General features: G+C 39.4%; 2 protein-coding genes across 2 annotated transcripts in view; both read left to right on the top strand.

The window, feature by feature from the left end:
- LOC308385558 (uncharacterized protein) overlaps positions 1-19,492 on the top strand; it is a 96,201-nt gene that overhangs the window by 26,648 nt on the left and 50,061 nt on the right. The window lies entirely within an intron of this gene.
- On the top strand, positions 6,308-10,320 carry LOC308386059 (G2/M phase-specific E3 ubiquitin-protein ligase-like). Its single transcript, XM_080865331.1, has 8 exons — positions 6,308-6,449; positions 6,785-6,920; positions 7,393-7,931; positions 8,470-8,786; positions 8,907-9,088; positions 9,196-9,368; positions 9,660-9,874; positions 10,009-10,320. The coding sequence occupies exons 2-8, from the start codon at positions 6,798-6,800 to the stop codon at positions 10,263-10,265; spliced, it is 1,806 nt and encodes a 601-aa protein (XP_080721457.1). The 5' UTR covers positions 6,308-6,449; positions 6,785-6,797; the 3' UTR covers positions 10,266-10,320.

Raw genomic sequence — 19,492 nt, 5'->3', positions numbered from 1 at the left:
GATGTTGTCCAACAGGGATGACATCTCCTGTCATTCACCACCTCCACTGGGTCCAGAGGGCATCCTAGAACAGAGCTGGCCCTTCTGATCAGCCTGTTCAGTCTCTTCCTGTCCCCGATAGAGATGCTGCTGCCCCAGCAGACCACACCATAACAGATGGCTGAGGCCACCACAGAGTCATTGCAGGTCTTCAGGAGTGGGCCCTCTGACTATTGCAGAGTCAGCAGAGAACTTCTGCAGGAAGCACTGGGTGGAGTTTTGGGAGAAGTCTGCAATTGGTGGTGAAGAGGAACGGAGGCAGAACTGTTCCCTGTGGGGCCCCCGTGCTGCAGACGACCCTGTCTGACACACAGCCCTGAGTTCTCACATACTGTGGTCGGTCAGTGAGGTAGTCCAGTATCCATGTTGTGAGGTGTTTTTGACCATAATGGCATTTATTGATGCATAGCTATTAAAAGTGGGATTGACCTAAACAAATTATTCACTAGAAGTGTACTATAATGTACAATATGAACTAAACCTCTTCAGTTTTGTGTTTTTAAGAGATTTATTGTGTTTGTTTAATGAATGTATTACGGATCAAAATATATCAAAATACTGAAGCTAAATATATTTTTATTTATTGTAGTATCAGAAGTCTGGGGGACTTTAGTGAATCTCCCATTGAAATGTCTACATGGGTTCAAGCGATCCATGCAGTTTAAAAGCATTCGTTGTTCTTCCTCTTTGAGTTTTTTTCCTTTTTTAAAAAATGTTTTTAATATTTTCTTTGGTGTATGTTTGTGTATCTGTGTGTGTCAATGTGTGTGTCTGTGTGCGTTCTCCAGACAAACCAAACAAACAAGCAGCTCTTATTCACAATATTTTCCAGTGGAACATGTGCCTTGGTCTTGACTTCCTGTTCACCAGGGAGGTTCTTCTGTTGTTTTTGTAATATGGAGTTCTCATCTTGTTCCATTTAAGTCACAAATTAGAGAGTCTACATTCAAGATAACTGAAACATATCTTGTACATTAAAATGCCAAAGTTGACTTGAACAAGACTGTCTTTCCTTCAGAATCAGCTCTAGTTGCAAATGAACGGTTTAGTGGTAAAATCAATAAGGTCGTTAGTCTGTCACACGGCTAACACAGAGAGGCAGACGATTATTCACTCTCACTTTTACAGTTATGGCCAATTTAGACACGCTAATTACCCCAACACAGATATCTTTGTACTGTCAAAGGAAGCTAGAGTATCCAGAGAGAGCCCATATAAGCACAGCGAGAACATGCAAGCGTAACACAGAAAGAACCCAGTCAGCCAGAGAATTTGATCCATAAATTTGAGCCATCACCTTGTAATTCATACTGGTCACCAAACATTAATAAATAGAATAAAATTGCAGGGTTTTTTTTTTCAGAAGGAATGTGGATGCAGACCCAAATGTGGTCTTTTACAACAAAAAAACAAACTTTAATTTAGATAAACAGGAAATCTAATGGCAGCCAAAATCCAACAAACCGGGGGACATACGAGAGCAGAACAACAGAGCACAAACAGTACAACCTGACGAAGAATACAAGCAAACTGATGGTTTCGGGGTAATCGGGGAGATGGGAAACTGAAACATGTAGGGAGAAACAAGGTAAGCAAGAGTAAGCATAGCACAAACTAAATGAGAGATATCATAATCAAACAGGAAGTAACCAAACACAGGAACATCTAACCCAGAAATCCATATTCAAAAGATATAAGTAGCCAAGGAGTACAGGAGAACAGAAACTCAAGAGAACTGCAAATTATGAATATAATTACCAAGGAAAAGAAAACCAAAACTGAGAATAACATTTTTGAAAAAAAAAAAGAAATACAGACAAAATACAACACTCTAAATGACAAGAACATAGAAGAGAAGACAGAAATAACATCTCTAACTTAAGAGTAAATTTAAGGCTTAAGATGAAAAACATTAAAAGCAAAAATATAACATTAAAAAGACATAATTAAGAAAATATCACAAATAAATCTGGATGTAGGGTTCCTTAGATTCAAGAACTTTATTAATTTATTCTTGCTATCAAAGGAGTTTTCAGCTCGATGTCGGTATGCGAGTGTGCTCTTGTTCTGACATTTTGTAATTACCTCTTTATATACATACACAAAAAAATCTGCCATATGGGAAACCAGAAAAATATGGTAAAATAATGTAAATTCACCATCATGTAAAAATACAGAAATTTTCCATATTAAAGTTGCTAAAATAATTTGTCGTCGCTGTAAAATAACATTGAATGTTTTATTTTAACAAATTTCTATATGAAATTACCTAACATGCTCTAACCCATCCATCCATCCATCCATCCGTGCATTTTCTTCCGCTTATCCGGGGTCGGATCGCAGGGGCAGCAGCCCAAGCAGAGAAGCCCAGACCTCCCTCTCCCCAGCCAACTCCTACAGCTTGTCCGGGGGAACACCAAGGAGTTCCCAGGCCAGCTCCAATATAAATATATATATATATGTATATATATATATATATATATATATATATGTGTGTATATATATATATATGTGTGTGTATATATATATGTGTGTATATATATATATATGTGTGTATATATGTATATATATATGTATATATATATATATATGTGTGTATATATGTATATATATATGTATATATATATATATATGTGTGTATATATATATATATATATGTGTATATATATATATATGTGTGTATATATGTATATATATATGTATATATATATGTATATATATATGTGTATATATATATATGTGTATATATATATATATGTATATATATATATGTGTATATATATATATATATATGTATATATTGTCGTTCGGACTGGAGAAGTGTAGTCGGATGGTAACAAAGAGAGGGAAGGTAGTCAGAACTGAGGGGATTGAACTACCAGAAGGCAACATTGCAGACATAGAGGACAGTTACAAGTACCTGGGGATCCCGCAGGCGAATGGGAACCATGAAGAGGCCGCTAGAAAAGCTGCAACCACCAAGTACCTGCAGAGGGTCAGGCAAGTCCTGAGGAGTCAGCTGAATGGTAAGAACAAGATCCGGGCCATCAACACCTATGCCCTGCCCGTGATCAGGTACCCTGCTGGGGTAATAGGCTGGCCAAAGGAGGAGATAGAAGCCACTGACATAAAGACAAGAAAGCTCCTTACCATGCATGGAGGGTTTCACCCCAAGTCCAGCACCCTGAGGCTGTACGCTAAGCGGAAGGAAGGGGGCCGGGGACTGGTGAGTGTCAGCACCACAGTCCAGGATGAGACAACGAACATCCAAGAATACATTGGGAAGATGGCCCCAACTGACCGAGTGCTCAGTGAATACCTCAGGCAGCAGAAACCCAAGAAAGAGGAGGGAGACGAGGAACCATCATGGAAGGACAGGCCCCTGCACGGTATGTACCACCGGCAGATAGAGGAGGTGGCTGATATCCAGAAATCCTACCAGTGGCTGGACAAAGCTGGACTGAAAGACAGCACAGAGGCACTAATCATGGCAGCACAAGAACAAGCTCTGAGCACAAGATCCATAGAGGCTGGGGTCTATCACACCAGGCAAGACCCCAGGTGCAGGCTGTGTAAAGATGCCCCAGAGACAATCCAGCACATAACAGCAGGGTGCAAGATGCTAGCAGGCAAGGCATACATGGAACGCCATAACCAAGTGGCCGGCATAGTGTACAGGAACATCTGTGCCGAGTATAACCTGGAAGTCCCGAGGTCAAAATGGGAGATGCAACCAAGGGTGGTGGAGAATGACCGAGCTAAGATCCTGTGGGACTTCCAGATACAGACGGACAAAATGGTGGTGGCTAACCAACCGGACATAGTGGTGGTAGATAAACAGAAGAAGACGGCCGTAGTGATCGATGTAGCGGTTCCGAATGACAGCAATATCAGGAAGAAGGAACACGAGAAGCTGGAGAAATACCAAGGGCTCAGAGAAGAGCTCGAGAGGATGTGGAGGGTGAAGGTAACGGTGGTCCCCGTGGTAATCGGAGCACTAGGTGCGGTGACTCCCAAGCTAGGCGAGTGGCTCCAGCAGATCCCGGGAACAACATCGGAGATCTCTGTCCAGAAGAGCGCAGTCCTGGGAACAGCTAAGATACTGCGCAGGACCCTCAAGCTCCCAGGCCTCTGGTAGAGGACCCGAGCTTGAAGGATAAACCGCCCGCAGGGGCGTGCTGGGTGTTTTTTTTTTTATATATGTATGAGGGGCCGTACAAGCCAAAATTTATTCTTTCACTCTCACACACATACATTCTTCTTCCACACACATATATTTTCACTCTCACACACATATATTTTCACTCTCACATACATATATTTTCACTCTCACACACATATATTCTTCTTTCACATACATATATTTTCATTCTCACACACATACATTCTTCTTTCACACACATATATTTTCACTCTCACACACATATATTCTTCTTTCACATACATATACTTTCACTCTCACGTAGTTTTATTTTAATTTTTATATTTAGATATTTTTATTCTCATGTTTACACATATTTAACACACACATTGCAATATTATGCTCTCTTATACATGTATTTTAATCTACATATTTACACATTTGCACTCTAACATACATGCATTTTCATTTATGCATTCCTACATTTTGCTCTCATTTACATGCATTCAAAATGCATTTAATCTTACAAATAATATATGTATGTAAGAAGAGAATGCATACATATCTGAAGAAAATATATGTATGCAAGAGAATAATGTATGTGAATGAAAGAGTATAGTGGAAACGGAAGGAGTTTAATGGAAACGGAAGGCTGGGTGTCTGTACCGCTGTGATTGGCTGAGAAGCACGCGCGGGTCACTTTCAAGTGTCTGACAGCATGGAGGGGGGAGAAGAAACTCGAGTTCTTCAGCAAGCTGTCGGGTTGTTAAGAAATATTTTATCATCTCCTGAAACGGTCACATCGTTGTCCTCGTCACTTGATCGAGATGGGACGGGCTCAACTGCACCCAGTGTTATCCACAGCATGGTGGAAAGTGAGATGAGGGAACTTTTTGGGTATCTTCAACGAGTCAAGTAGCTACACAGAGTTTGACTGGAGTGGGGCAGTCTTTGCGATATCAGACCCAAAAACACTTTGGCAACTGGAACTGCAGATCAAGGAAAAGGTAAGAACAAAACAGTTTGCCACTTAACTATACAACTGCGAAATACAAAATACGAAATGTGCTTTGCTGATTTAGCAACGCACTTTTTTACCCTTATAAATTTTTAGCCCTAGCTAATTTATTCAGCAGCATCCACATTAAAAACAGTAAAGACCGTGGCATTTATTTCAATATTAGTGGCTGTTTGTACTTGTGACCCAAGTGTAAGTTGATGCTTACTTTAAGATTACTTTATTAAATCTTCTTTATTAATGTGGGAGGTGGTAGCTACATTAGCCTGCTAAATAAAAGGTTGGGTTAATTTTCTTGTTGTTTTTGTTTAGTTTTGTATTTATTTATTTATTTATTTATTGGGGTAGAATTTTAATCTTGCTAGAAGACATCAATCCAACTCTGTGTTGTGAGTGGATCAATATCTGTACCACTGTAGAGGTAGATAAACATGGATGCCAAGTCATGCCTTCAGTCCAGTTTCTACAGTGTATGAAATAAGAAAAAAAGAAATATGATCGGTGTCTTTTTTGTTCTTTAGTCAAAGTAAAAAGTAATAGCAAATGTTTCTTTGTATGCCTCTCTGTAGAGCAGTAAAAAAAATCCTTATGCATTGTACTATATATTTATTTATTTATTTATTTAATTCAAGCGTCAGTGAATTAAAATGGTCAAACCCCAAAACATTTTCTATTTTACGTACAGTTTCCATTTTTTTTCAAAGGCAATTTATAGGCATGCTATTACTTTATGCATTTTTTTTTCTTTCAAATTATGTTTCTGTTATTTGTGTTTGCTATTATACTCAACTCTTACATGCACAAGCAACTTTAAACATATTCAAGTGGGCTAAATGGCTAGCTGCGATACTGTTTTTTTTTAATATAAACTGTGTAACATTTTATTTTATTCATAAAAGCTTAGCAACAGTTTAACGTGTAAGCTGGTCACTACCAAGTGACATAAGCAACTTTCTTAAGGAACTGATAGTGTCTAAGTATAGGTAAATAAAACAAAAGATACATAAATCTGAATATAGTTTCTGTTTTGTTTTATAGGGCCAAGACACATTATCATGATACTTTCAACAAAGATGTCATCCTTCTTCCATGGCCATCAAGCAGTGTTGTTGTCAAGCATCGCACAAAACAACATTTACATGAACAAGGGCATATATTGAATGGATTTGAATTCCAAAAATCCTGGGACCAGAAAACTGTCTCTGAACAAATAAGGGACGCCTTTGGAGATAAACTTTCTATTGATGTAAGGTAGGTTGTGCTAGCAGTCGAAACCTAATGCGACACAGCTTTTGTCAGTAGTCTTTTCGATATCTAGGCATTTCAAAGCTTTACATAACGATTTAAGTCAGAGAACAGGTAGACATGAATCAGTAAACTAAAATAAAAGAACCAAATCAGTTATCCTTTCTTGAACACTCCATTTTTGGCATACTTTTTTGACATTTGTATAAAGTTTACTTCTGTTACTACTGGTTTCAGTCTGATTCAAAGAGGAAAACAAGATTAGCTCTAAAAAAGTTATTGGAACATTTTTGCTGTTTTGGATTTTAAACATTTTACAACTTACTGTAACTGTTTTCCAGCCTGGAGTTTCTGATGGCTTGTGGCAACAGACTGATTGCGCCCAAACTGCGAGCAGGACAGGAGCTGGATGCAAATCTCATACATAAAATTTATAAATCGAAAGCCCTATACATCAGACCATCAAAACCAATTTTGGTACGTTATTTGACTTTTGAATGAATCTACATAGCACTGTACAGTAATAATATGAAGACCAGAAATTGGTGCATAAACAACCTTTGAACTTTCTCATGTCTGTTCTTTTTAAACTTGCCTTTCACCTTTTGTAGTTGGATAGAATAGTACCAAGTTAATGTTCCTTTTTTAAAATGTTAATCCTAAGCTCTGGTATTGACTAAATTTACAGCTGCTCTGTTGGACTGTTTGTGAATTATAGAACGTAAGACTACTGCTGTTCAGGAGATGTGTTACAATTTTGTCTGCCTAGTATGTAAAAGTAATTGTGAGAAAGATCTATTAACTCTTGAAATTTCTCACCCTATGGTAGCTGGGATAGGCTCCAACCACCCCACCTCTGATAAGAATAAGCAGAAGAGGTTGGATATATGGTATTTAATGTTCAAATTCAATATATGTGAATTATTATAATTATTATTTTATTTCTAAGGATGATATTACAAGCTACAGCAGTGAGGAAAACTGTGAAGAAAACCCTGTTTCATCAAGGCAGCTGCGCTCATCATCTTCAGACAGTTTTGCCAGTTCAACAGCTGCCTTCCAACCAATCTCTGCTCCGACGCAATCTCCTGCCTCATCAGTTTGTAATGGAACATTATTAACGGAAACTCCTGCCTTGACCCATGAAAGTAGTATCTCACACAAGTACAGCAGCGCTTCAACAAACATTTCCTTCAGCCAGTTACCAGTGTCTTCATTGGAAATCTACCCTTCCACTAGTCAGCCTTCTACCTCATCATCTGCATCTTTAAGTGATCCAGTTCTGGTCCTGACGTGCCGAAATACCTCAAGCTCACCCTACCAGACCAGGAATCCAGAGAATCATTGTTCAGCATTACCCTCTACATCAACACACAGTCAATCTGTAAACTACGATAACTACCTTTCAATCATGACTCCACTATCTGACATGTCTTCTGATGATGAGGAACTTAACCAGGCTATACTAGCAAGCCTGCAGAGCGAAAGGTTAGTTTCAAATACAAATGTTTTACAGTAGCCAATTAAACACACCATATTTGTTGCAATCCAATACTGTAACCAGTGTTGTGAAGGAGTGTAATCCATCCTCAGATATTTATATGCATATATGATATTTATATTTGCTGTTAACAAAACAGTTTTTTGAATAATGTCTACAGAGTCAAATGATAATGCTGTAATGCTGGCAAATTTTATTTTATTTGAAATAGGCAGCGAATTTTTAACAGCCTATCTGACAATGAAATGAAATTTACTTATTGTGCATTGAAACTATTTTTCTTTGCTCTAGTGCTTTCTAGTTCTCCAAAACATATAAACAATATAAAAAGCCACTGAGCAATATACTCCTTTGTACATTTTGCTTATGATTATGATAATTTCCTTTGGTGATTAATAAAGTATGCTGATTCTGATTTTGACAAAACTTTGTATGTCCTTGTAGCCCTTGTATGTGAATGTTTTTACTGATGTTCTTTTCAATATTTTTTTCTTTTTTTTTCTTTTCTTTTTTCTAATCCTACAGGACTTCAAGTTGTTTGGTATCAGCAAAAGATATTTTGGAGGAACTTTCTGCAAAAGTAAACCAACAGAAGAAATGCAAGTTCAACATTAATAGATCAACAGTCCTGGATGGAGCAATTAGAGGTTTTAAACGAGCGACATATGATCCATGCCACACAATTTCTGTCAGGTTTTCTGACGATATGGGAGTACCTGAAGAGGCTGTTGACTTGGGTGGACCAAGAAGAGAATTTCTAAGACTTCTGATCGAAGCTTTGCCCCTGTCTCCAATGTTTGAGGGTGAAGAAGGCAAAATGAACTTGGCGCTTGATAGTGCTGGTATGTATTGATTTTAGGCTGATATCCCTGGAGTAATGCAATAAAAAAATCATTTTTATGAAGTTCTTGTCAAGCGCTTTCATGCATCTATTGACATGTAATGTTTTTCATTATTTCTAGCCATGAGAGAGGACAGGTACTTCATTGCAGGCAGAGCCATTGCAGTAAGCCTTGTACATGGTGGTCCACCAGCAGGCTTTCTGTCCCCAACACTCTTCTCTTGCCTTGTTGATGGCCCAGATTTGGCTAAACCAGTTTTAGAAGATGTTGCCGATAGTGACCTGCGTGAAAAAATTAAAAGGGTAAAACTGATTTGTCAGTTGTTGGATAATGTTTTAGTATTGTGTGCATTTCGTTCTACTCCATGTATTAATTGGGGCCCATTAATTTTTTATTTTTTTATTTGAAGGTTAAAGAGTGTAAATCCTTTGAAGATCTGATAGTAGCAACTGAGCCACTTCAGGAATACTTAGCCAATACTGGCTGCCTGAGGCCGCTACGGAGGCTGGAAGACAAGGATCTGCTTATACATGACATTATCATGTTCCAAGTAATACACAGAGTCCGTGGTCCATTTGAAAGGTATGTATGTATGTATTTATTGTTGTCCAATAAGTAACTCAAACCCATGCTGATTGCCTTGTATTCTGGGAATTTTGTGTGACATTTCTTTATGTGTAGGTACACCATGCCTCCAAAGGTGACAGCATCACATGAAAAATGCAGATTTGGGATATATACTTTTGATGATGTGAATAATCTGAAGTAAAAATTATTGTATATATAAATTCATATGTTTTAGATTATACTTCTTGGATCCATTCATTTTTGATGTGATTTGTGATTTTAAAGGTAATTCTGATTATCATTTAGATTTCAGGATGGACTACGGACACTTGAGGTGCTGGACAAAATCCAAGATCACCCAGAGAGTTTTCGCACCTTTCTATGCTGGTCACCTTCAGTGCTTACAGCTGACCTTCTTGACAGCCTCTTTACCATCCGCCTTTCTCCAGCTGGGAGCAATAAAAGGCAGGCTGAAGCAGTTGTCATTAGTTTCTGGAGAGACTACCTAACAGATGCAGAAGGTAAATTTAGCGTTTTAAGCATTGTGTTCAATTTATAATGCAGTGCATCTTTTCATTGAATCAGTTAAAAGTAGAAATGCTTGCTGTGTTTTTTGTCTTTAATGCCATTTTTGACAGTATTGCTTTTCCTTTAGATCAAGACGGAACACAGAAGCTGGGGACAATTCTTGCCTTCGCCACTGGAGCCAACACTGTTCCACCAATTGGCTTCTCTCCACAACCGTCCATTGAATTTCTTCACCAAGAGCCAGATGCACAAACCATGTCTAAACTACCCATTGCAAACACGTGCATCAATTGTTTAAAGTTACCACTTCATACCTCTTACAAAGACTTTCAGGAGAATATGGACTTTGCATTAGGTAATACACATGGTTTTGGAATAGCTTAATTCCTGGTCAGGTTAGTATGCTAATCTGAGTTTTGCACTCAGTTAAATTAATGAGTGTCAACCATTAAGTAATTCTAAGAGGGGGGGGGGGGGGGGGGGGGTGTTTTGAATATCATTGCATTTTCTTTCCCAGAAATCAAACAAATGTTCAAAATGTTCCACCTAAAACACCAATTAACACGCTTGAGACCAAGCTGAATTTACTTTATGTTGCCATATTTCATATGTCACCCACCTATTTTGTGATTGGAGGCTCTGTTTTTGCATTGACCTTTTAACAAATGTTCATTTGCTTCAAGTCTTTTTGCTTGTCAGGGTACCATTCTACAAGTATACAATAGTTATATATACTAACATAATTCAATAATAATTTTTTCATTGCATTAATTTATGTGCATTGTGATTATTTTTGTTTTCTAGCTTTGTACTTGTTTGTTGCTTTTATTCTCTGGTGTTCTTCAATATTGTTTATCTGACACTTCTATTCTATTTGATCAGTGATCCATGTTTGATGTATTGACTGTATGACTGTATTAATGTTAATGTTATCAGTTTGAGTCATCTTGTTCCAAGACAATACATCTGGTGATTGTGATGACCAAAAACCTCAATAAAATGTGGTTGCACAAATTTATTTTTTCTTTTAACAAGGTGTTTTAAAACAAAACATGGTTGTAAAATCTCAACACACTCACATAATACAACTCATAAATTCTTTAAAATTGTATACAAACCGTAAACATGCATGTAAAGGTTGATAGTAGCATTCTTGAAATTTAAAGCTGTGACTAAACTTCTAATAATACTGAACTAACAACAGTCTTGGCACTGTATTCTTTTTAAGCTGCACAACCACAATTACAGTAAATGAAATTTCTCCAGAGGCCTTGTTGATATTTTAGGATTGTCTCTCAAGAAAACGAACAAGGTTGCAAAATAAATCTATACCGTTATTGCCATCATCTTCAAATGGATCAAAGGTCTGTTGAAGTGTAACCATCATGGTGTCACTGATGGAAATGTTAATTGATGGAACAACGACATTATTGTTTGTCTCCAGCTCTGGCAGTGGTCTGCATTCATCAATACCAAAGTCATTTTCACAAATACCATTCATATTTGGGTTATGTATTCCTGCATTGTTGATAATGCCCCTTTGCCACAGCTGAAGAGGGGTTTGCCCTCCTTGTGTTGAAAGTCCATGGTTATTCCACTGGTTCTGAAATTCTGTGGCAGCTCTTTGAATACGTGGCAAATATATATAATGAAGACAAAATAAATGGACCTCATTAAGTGAATCTAATACACCATGCTCCTCCATAAAATTGAAAAGATTAACAAAATGATATGAGACCACTCGATTTAATTCTGCCCATAATCGCTCAATTCTTTGATTATGCACAGACCTGCCAGTGATAACACTATGCCTGTTCAGTCCTTGCCTGTAAAGCATGAAACGGGCAACACCAGTGTTTTCTAGTCCATGATCACATCTCACGCTGGATGGCATTCCAAAGTTCTGAACACCAACCATGAACAGTGACAAAACACTTGATGCCCTGTTGTTATCTAAACACGCAAGGTAGATGATGGTTCTACTGAAACCATCCACACAGCCATGGAACACCATCCTCCATCTCACAAGTTTGTGGTTTCCATCTATATGCCTATAGAAAAATGAAATAAGTAGAAGTTATGTATGGGGAAACTATGACATGGTCAAGGATATGCACACGTTTGAGTAAATAAAACAATGAGTTATTTTGCTTTAGATAATCCATTTCGCTATAGACTTAGAATCAGGACTGTTTTTCTGTTAGAATTTTCTCACCATAACTGATTGGGGAAAGGAACACTGTACAGTCGTCGACGTATTGCATTGCATCTTCTGAGGGAACGTCCAAAGGGGTCAATTTCTTGTAGACTTTGTCTTACACGCCACCTTTGGATTCATAACCCACGTGATCTCAAGCTGCCATGCACATATCGTTCACCTGCATTTGTGGTATACTGAAGGATTTCCCTAACAACCCTGTTCAGGTTTTCATCGGATAATGTTGCATAAGTCAGTGGCTCAATGCCAAGGTCCTCTCTGTGCCTGTACAGAGTACGGGAGCTAACCCCTAAGCATGTTGCAATGCTTTGCCAGTTCATTCCAAGAGATACTAAATGAGATATTTGCTCTCTTGAAATGCTGTATCGCGGTCGACCTTGAGAGCAAGTCATGAGAGGTGGAGGTAGCAAGACAAGTCTGTTCTCAGATGTAGTTCCTTGTCTGGTTTCATAAGCAGTCAGTAAAAAAATTAGCCATCCATTTAAGGACTGTAATGTATTCACTGCTTCTCTATTTCTTGCATCGTCAACAAATCTTGAGATGGACAAAATTCCAGATAAGGTTTGAATGTGATCACCAAGTTCTCTATGGAGCCTCTGACGAACAAAAGAATCTGTAGCTTCTCTTTGAATTTGTTCCAAACATTCTAATACATTATTTAAAAAAGTTCTAATGTCATTTTCATTACTACTTACTCGACAAATTAACTGCAATACTAGCAAAGAAAGCAGGACAACTTTGAACAGCTTCATTGCTTGGTTCTTCTGGTTTAGGTCTGGGTATGTCAAGTAAGTTCTCCAAGTGTATTACATTTCCTGGTTTAAGAATAACTTCCTGCTTAAAGGATTAACTTCCTGTGTTAGGAAATGCAGATGTGAATGTCAGAGTGTATGTATGCAAGGGTAAAGGATAAACACTGGGATTGTATGTGTATATGAGTATAGGAGTACAAATATATATGTGTTGAAAGGTAAAGGGTATGTATATATATGTATGACTAGAAAGGGCTGCACCTGCAAGGAGAATAAATATATGTCAACATAAAAATATGTAGCATTAAGAAAAATAGAATACATGTGTGTGAAAGGAAGATTAATGGATTTATGTGAGAGTGAATATACATGGATATGAATTAAGAATAAAGGTGTGCGAGATGACAATATATGTATGTGAGAGTGAAAATATATGTATGTATGTGAGAGTGACAATACATGTGCATGAAAGAAGAATATATGTATGTGAGAGTGAAAGTATATGTGTGTGAAAGAAGAATATATGTATGTGAGAGTGAAAGTATATGTGCATGAAAGAAGAATATATGTATGTGAGAGTGAAAATATATGTGTGTGAAAGAAGAATATATGTATGTGAGAGTCAAAGTATGAATTTTGGCTTGTACGGCCCCTCATATATACGTATATATATATATACGTATATATATATATATATATATATGTATATAGGCAAGGCAAGGCAAGGCAAGTTTATTTGTATAGCACAATTCAACAACAAGGTGATTCAAAGTGCTTTACAGAGACATTAGAAACAAGAACAAATAAAAAGCATGATTTAAAATTGAATAAAACAAGCAAATAAACTAACTAACTAATTAACAAACAAACAAACAAACAAACAACAGTATATAAAATCAAAACAGATAAAATCAGAACAGTAGATAAAATCAGTAGTTAAATGTAAGTTTTGAAATTTAAGCTTAAAGTGTGGATTTGGTGCTTTATTCAAATGCAGCTGAGAACAGGTGAGTCTTCAACCTGGATTTAAATAAACTGAGTGTTTCAGCTGATCTGAGGCTTTCTGGGAGTTTGTTCCAGATATAAGGAGCATAAAAGCTGAATGCAGCTTCTCCGTGTCTGGTTCTGACTCTGGGAACTGATAAAAGACCGGATCCAGATGACCTGAGGGATCTGGATGGTTCATACTGGGTCAGGAGGTCATTGATGTATTTTGGTCCTAAACCATTCAGAGCTTTATAGACCAGCATCAGAACTTTAAAGTCTATCCTCTGACGGACAGGCAGCCAGTGTAAGGACCTCAGAGCTGGACTGATGTGGTCCACTTTTTTGGTCTTAGTGAGGACTCGAGCAGCAGAGTTCTGAATGAGCTGTAGTTGTCTGACTGATTTTTTAGGTAGACCTGTAAAGATGCTGTTACAGTAATCAAGCCTACTAAAGATGAATGCATGGACTAGTTTTTCCAGGTCCTGTTGAGACATCAGATCTTTTATCCTTGATATATTCTTGAGGTGATAGTAAGCTGACTTTGTTATTGTCTTAATGTGTTTTTCTAAGTTTAGGTCTGCATCCATCACTACACCCAAATTTCTCGCCTGGTTTGTGGTTTTTAGATGTATAGATTGAAGTTCTCTGGTGACCTGTAATCGTTTTTCTTTGGCGCCAAAGACTATTACCTCAGTTTTGTTTTTGTTTAGCTGGAGAAAATTGTGGCACAACCAGTCATTGATTTCCTCAATGCATTTACCAAGAGCCTGTACAGGGCCTCGGTCTCCTGGTGACATTGTGATATATATTTGTGTGTCATCTGCATAGCTGTGATAGTTTATTTTGTTGTTGTTTATAATCTGTGCCAGTGGGAGCATGTAGATGTTAAACAGAAGGGGTCCCAAGATGGAACCTTGGGGAACTCCACATGTGATACTTGTCTGCTCAGATGTGAAGTTACCTATTGATACAAAGTATTTCCTGTTTTCTACGTATGTTTTGAACCAGTTTAGTACAGTTCCTGAAAGACCTGTCCAGTTCTCCAGTCGTTTGAGTAATATGTTGTGGTCAACTGTATCAAATGCTGCACTGAGATCCAGTAAAACTAGGACTGACATTTTTCCACTGTCTGTATTCAGACATATGTCATTAAACACTTTGGTCAGAGCGGTTTCAGTGCTGTGGTTCTGTCTAAAACCTGACTGGAAGGCATCGTAGCAATTATTCTGTTTTAAGAAGTAACTGAGCTGTTGAGAAACTGCTTTTTCAATGATCTTACTTAAAAACAGGAGATTTGAGATCGGCCTGTAGTTGTTCATTTGTGTCTTGTCAAGATTGTCCTTTTTCAGTATAGGTTTGATTACAGCAGTTTTTAGTGGTTCTGGAAACACACCTGACATTAAAGAAAAGTTGACGATCTGTAACAGGTCTGACTCTAAAGTCTTTGAGACCTTTTTCAAAAAACTTGTTGGCAGGACATCTAAACAGCAAGAGGAGGAGTTCAGTTGACCTAAGATGTCCTCCAGGTCTTTGCTGTTAATAGGTTGAAACTGTTTCATGGTGTTTAAACAGTTTTTTGGTGGACACAGTACATATCCTGGATCTGCTGTTGATGTACCAATTGCTTGTCTAATTTTTTGGATTTTTTCAGTGAAGAATTTGGCAAAGTCATTGCAGGCCATGGTCGAATGAAGTTCAGCTGCCACTGGCACAGGAGGGTTTGTTAGCCTGTCAACTGTAGAAAATAAGACCCGAGCATTATGGCTGTTTTTAGTGATGATGTCAGAGAAGTAGGACCTCCTTGCACTCCTCAGTTGTAAATTATAATTGTGAAGTTTCTCTTTATAAATGTCATAATGAACCTGGAGGTTTGTTTTTCTCCATCTGCGCTCAGCTTTCCTACACTCTCTTTTTTCATTTTTCACCAGTGTGGAGTTTCTCCATGGAGACTTTTTCCTTCCAGAGATAACCTTCACCTTAATGGGAGCAATAGTGTCCATTACATTTAACATGTTAGCATTGAAGCTATTGACGAGCTCATTGACTGACCCTCTGGGCAGGTCAGGTGTTAATGGGAAGACCTGGTTTAAAATTGCACTACTGTGTTCAGTTATACACCGTTTTGTGATCACTGTTGTTGATATATTTGTGTGGGCTGAGATTTTACTTTCAAAGAAAACACAGTAATGATCAGACAGGCCCACATCAGACACAGTAACCTTTGAAATGCTCAGGCCTTTGGAGATCAGTAGGTCAAGAGTGTGTCCTCTATTATGTGTGGCCTCTGTTACATGCTGAGTCAGCCCAAAGTTGCCCAGAGTGTTACTCAGGTCTTTAGTCCCTTTGTCCTGAGGGTTGTCCACATGAATGTTAAAATCCCCAACAATAATTACACAGTCGAAATCAACACAGATCACAGACAGCAGTTCACTGAGGTCATTAAAAAAGTCTGTGCAGTATTTGGGAGGCCTGTAAACATTAAGAAACACAACTTTGGATGGGGCCTTCAGCTGTAAAGCCACATATTCAAAAGACTGAAAACTTCCAGGAGATAGCTGTTTACATTGAAATGATTCATTAAATAAGACAGCAACCCCCCCTCCTCTCCTGCTCACCCTGGCCTCACTGATAAAACTGTAGTTAGGAGGGGTCGTCTCGATGAGAACAGCTCCACTGTTACTTTGGTCCAACCAAGTTTCAGTTAGAAACATAAAATCAAGGCTGTGCTCAGTGATTAAATCATTAATTAAAAATGTTTTCCCAGCTAGAGATCTAATGTTTAATAAAGCCAACTTAAGTGTTTTAGAGGTATTACTTGTCCCCTCGTGTTTGGGAGCAGTCTGTGGCACACAAGGTATGTTTACTATGTTTAAAGATCTTTTAGAGTGCAGCTCTCTGTGTTTTGACCAGGCCACATGTCTCCTGTCACCTAAAAGTACAGAAATTTTAAAACCTTCTAGTAAACAGGGTCCCAGCTTCTCCTGGGAAAAGTCATCACTGCCATAATCCTCACAGCCCGGACCCTTCACACATCACGCATCAGACTGCGGAGACAGGGCATGAAGAGGAACTAAGGGGGGCGAGGCTGGGCAATGTGACTTCGATTGCTCTGTTGAGGGTGGGGCTCGATGGCGAACCTTTGGCCGCTCTGGTGGGGGGTTTATGGGGGACAAAAAGGGATTGGGACGGGGGGTAGATCTGAGCCCAGCATTGACCCGCTCCATCATCTCCTCAGTGAATTTCAGGTGTGGGGAGGAGGGAGAAAGCGAGGGGGAGGAGGGTGATGGCCTGTCAGGGGTTTGGGGGACTGGGGAAGGTCGTGGTCCCTTGTCCTGGTCGTTGGTGTTGTTGAGAGAGTTGGAGGCAAATAGGGACCCCTCTTCTTGCCTTAGATGTCTCTCCTTTCTGAGGCTCTTCCTCAGATGCCATGGATGTCTCTCCTTTCTGAGGCTCTTCCCGGGTGGGGGCAAATGGAGCTCCTCCTCAAGGTTTCTGCTGGGCTTTGTCTGTTCTTGGTGTACTGTTTGTTCCTCTTTATGAGATAACTCCTCGTTTATCTCAGCCTTGGCACCAAGCACGGATGGATGACGTATGGAATAAAACAAGTTGGAGGTGAACAGTTTCACCCCTGACTTGTTAAAATTAAATCCATTTGCTTTGAACAGATGCCTGCGTTCCCAAAAAATATTAAAGTTGTCGATAAAGTGCACTGAGTGGTCAGCACATGCTGATATAAGCCATTTATTCAGTGTAAACAACCTGCTGAATCTCTCGTCTCCTCCTCTGACCGGCGGTACAGGTCCACTGATGAATACAGCTGCATTCAGAGAGTTTACAGTATTTAATAATCCAGTAAAGTCCCGTTTCAGAACCTCCGACTGTTGTTTGGACACATCGTTTGACCCTGTATGCAGAACAATGTTTGTCACAGTTGGATATTCATCTGCAATTTGAAGAATTCTCTCCTTCAGGTTGTTGACCATATCGTTAGGAAAGCAGAGGACTTTAGTGTTCTTACCGCACATCCTTTGTACATCCTTTACGGCAGAGTCACCCACAATCAGAGTTTCAGGCCTAGCCTTTAGCTTTCCCTGTGGCCTTTCACTTTTCAACAGATTTTCAGACCTTATTTCGCTGCTTTTAGATTGATGGTTGTCCGATATAGATCCAGGTTCCTTTGATAGTGGAGCAAATCTATTCTGCAGTTTCACATTCAGTTGTTTTGGAGGTTTGTTGTTAACCTTCCTATTCACGGTTGTCCAGTCCTGTTTCCTCCCGTATACAGGGGTAGAAGAGCTTCTCTGTCTCGTAGGAAGTGAAGGCCAGTCGGTTTCAGAGATTTCAGCTCGCTGTGCCCTGCCTGTGATACGTCCTCCCCCTTCCAGGAGACATGATTTATGTCTTGGTTTTGCACCAAGACAGTCTAAGGGGGGATTATCACTTGAGGATTTATAATAATGCACAGAGTCTACTTTCTTGGTCATGTTATCTGTGCTCCTTAGCTGTGTACTAGCTTGCTCATCGCCATTGTTTTGAATCAAAGGCAAGGTTGTTTCATTTCCACACAGTCCATTTACCTCCACGTTTACTTCTAAGCGATGAATTTTTGTCTCCAGTACTGCAATCTTCTGCAGGAGGCTGTGGTAGTCATCTGTGGAGAGGGAAGGCATCTTGTTGCTAGTTAGCCTAGCGGTTAGCACCTTTCCAGGCTATTGAGGCTGCTCGGTGCCCAGACGCTGTAATCAGGCTTCAGCTGTGTCTAGGCCACAGACACACGGAGCGCTGAGGATAAGGTAACCATAAAATGTTGCTGTTTCTGTTAAGAACACTCTAGTCCTAATGATCTACAAGTGTCCAGAAGTTATCGCAGGTAAGCTCACACGGAAAAAAGGGAAAAAATCAGCGTAAAAATCAATAAAAATCAATATAAGAAGCAAAGCATTCAAGAGCAAAGAGATGATATATATATATATATATATATATATATATATATATATATAAAATTCCCCACTCGCCCCTGTGGGCGGTCAATCCTTCAAGCTCGGGTCCTCTACCAGAGGCCTGGGAGCTTGAGGGTCCTGCGCAGTATCTTAGCTGTTCCCAGGACTGCGCTCTTCTGGACAGAGATCTCTGATCTTGTTCCCAGGATCTGCTGGAGCCACTCGCCTAGCTTGGGAGTCACCGCACCTAGTGCTCCGATTACCACGGGGACCACCGTTACCTTCACCCTCCACATCCTCTCGAGCTCTTCTCTGAGCCCTTGGTATTTCTCCAGCTTCTCGTGTTCCTTCTTCCTGATATTGCTGTCATTCGGAACCGCTACATCGATCACTACGGCCGTCTTCTTCTGTTTATCTACCACCACTATGTCCGGTTGGTTAGCCACCAAAATTTTGTCCGTCTGTATCTGGAAGTCCCACAGGATCTTAGCTCGGTCATTCTCCACCACCCTTGGGGGCATCTCCCATTTTGACCTCAGGACTTCCAGGCCATATTCAGCACAGATGTTCCTGTACACTATGCCGGCCACTTGGTTATGGCGTTCCATGTATGCCCTGCCTGCTAGCATCTTGCACCCTGCTGTTATGTGCTGGATTGTCTCTGGGGCATCTTTACACAGCCTGCACCTGGGGTCTTGCCTGGTGTGATAGACC

Source organism: Rhamphochromis sp. 'chilingali', assembly GCF_963969265.1.
Source record: "Rhamphochromis sp. 'chilingali' genome assembly, chromosome: 18".
In the NCBI taxonomy this organism is placed as follows: domain Eukaryota; kingdom Metazoa; phylum Chordata; class Actinopteri; order Cichliformes; family Cichlidae; genus Rhamphochromis; species Rhamphochromis sp. 'chilingali'.
Note: the sequence above shows the minus strand (reverse complement) of the source record. Positions and strands in the feature narration are given on the sequence as shown.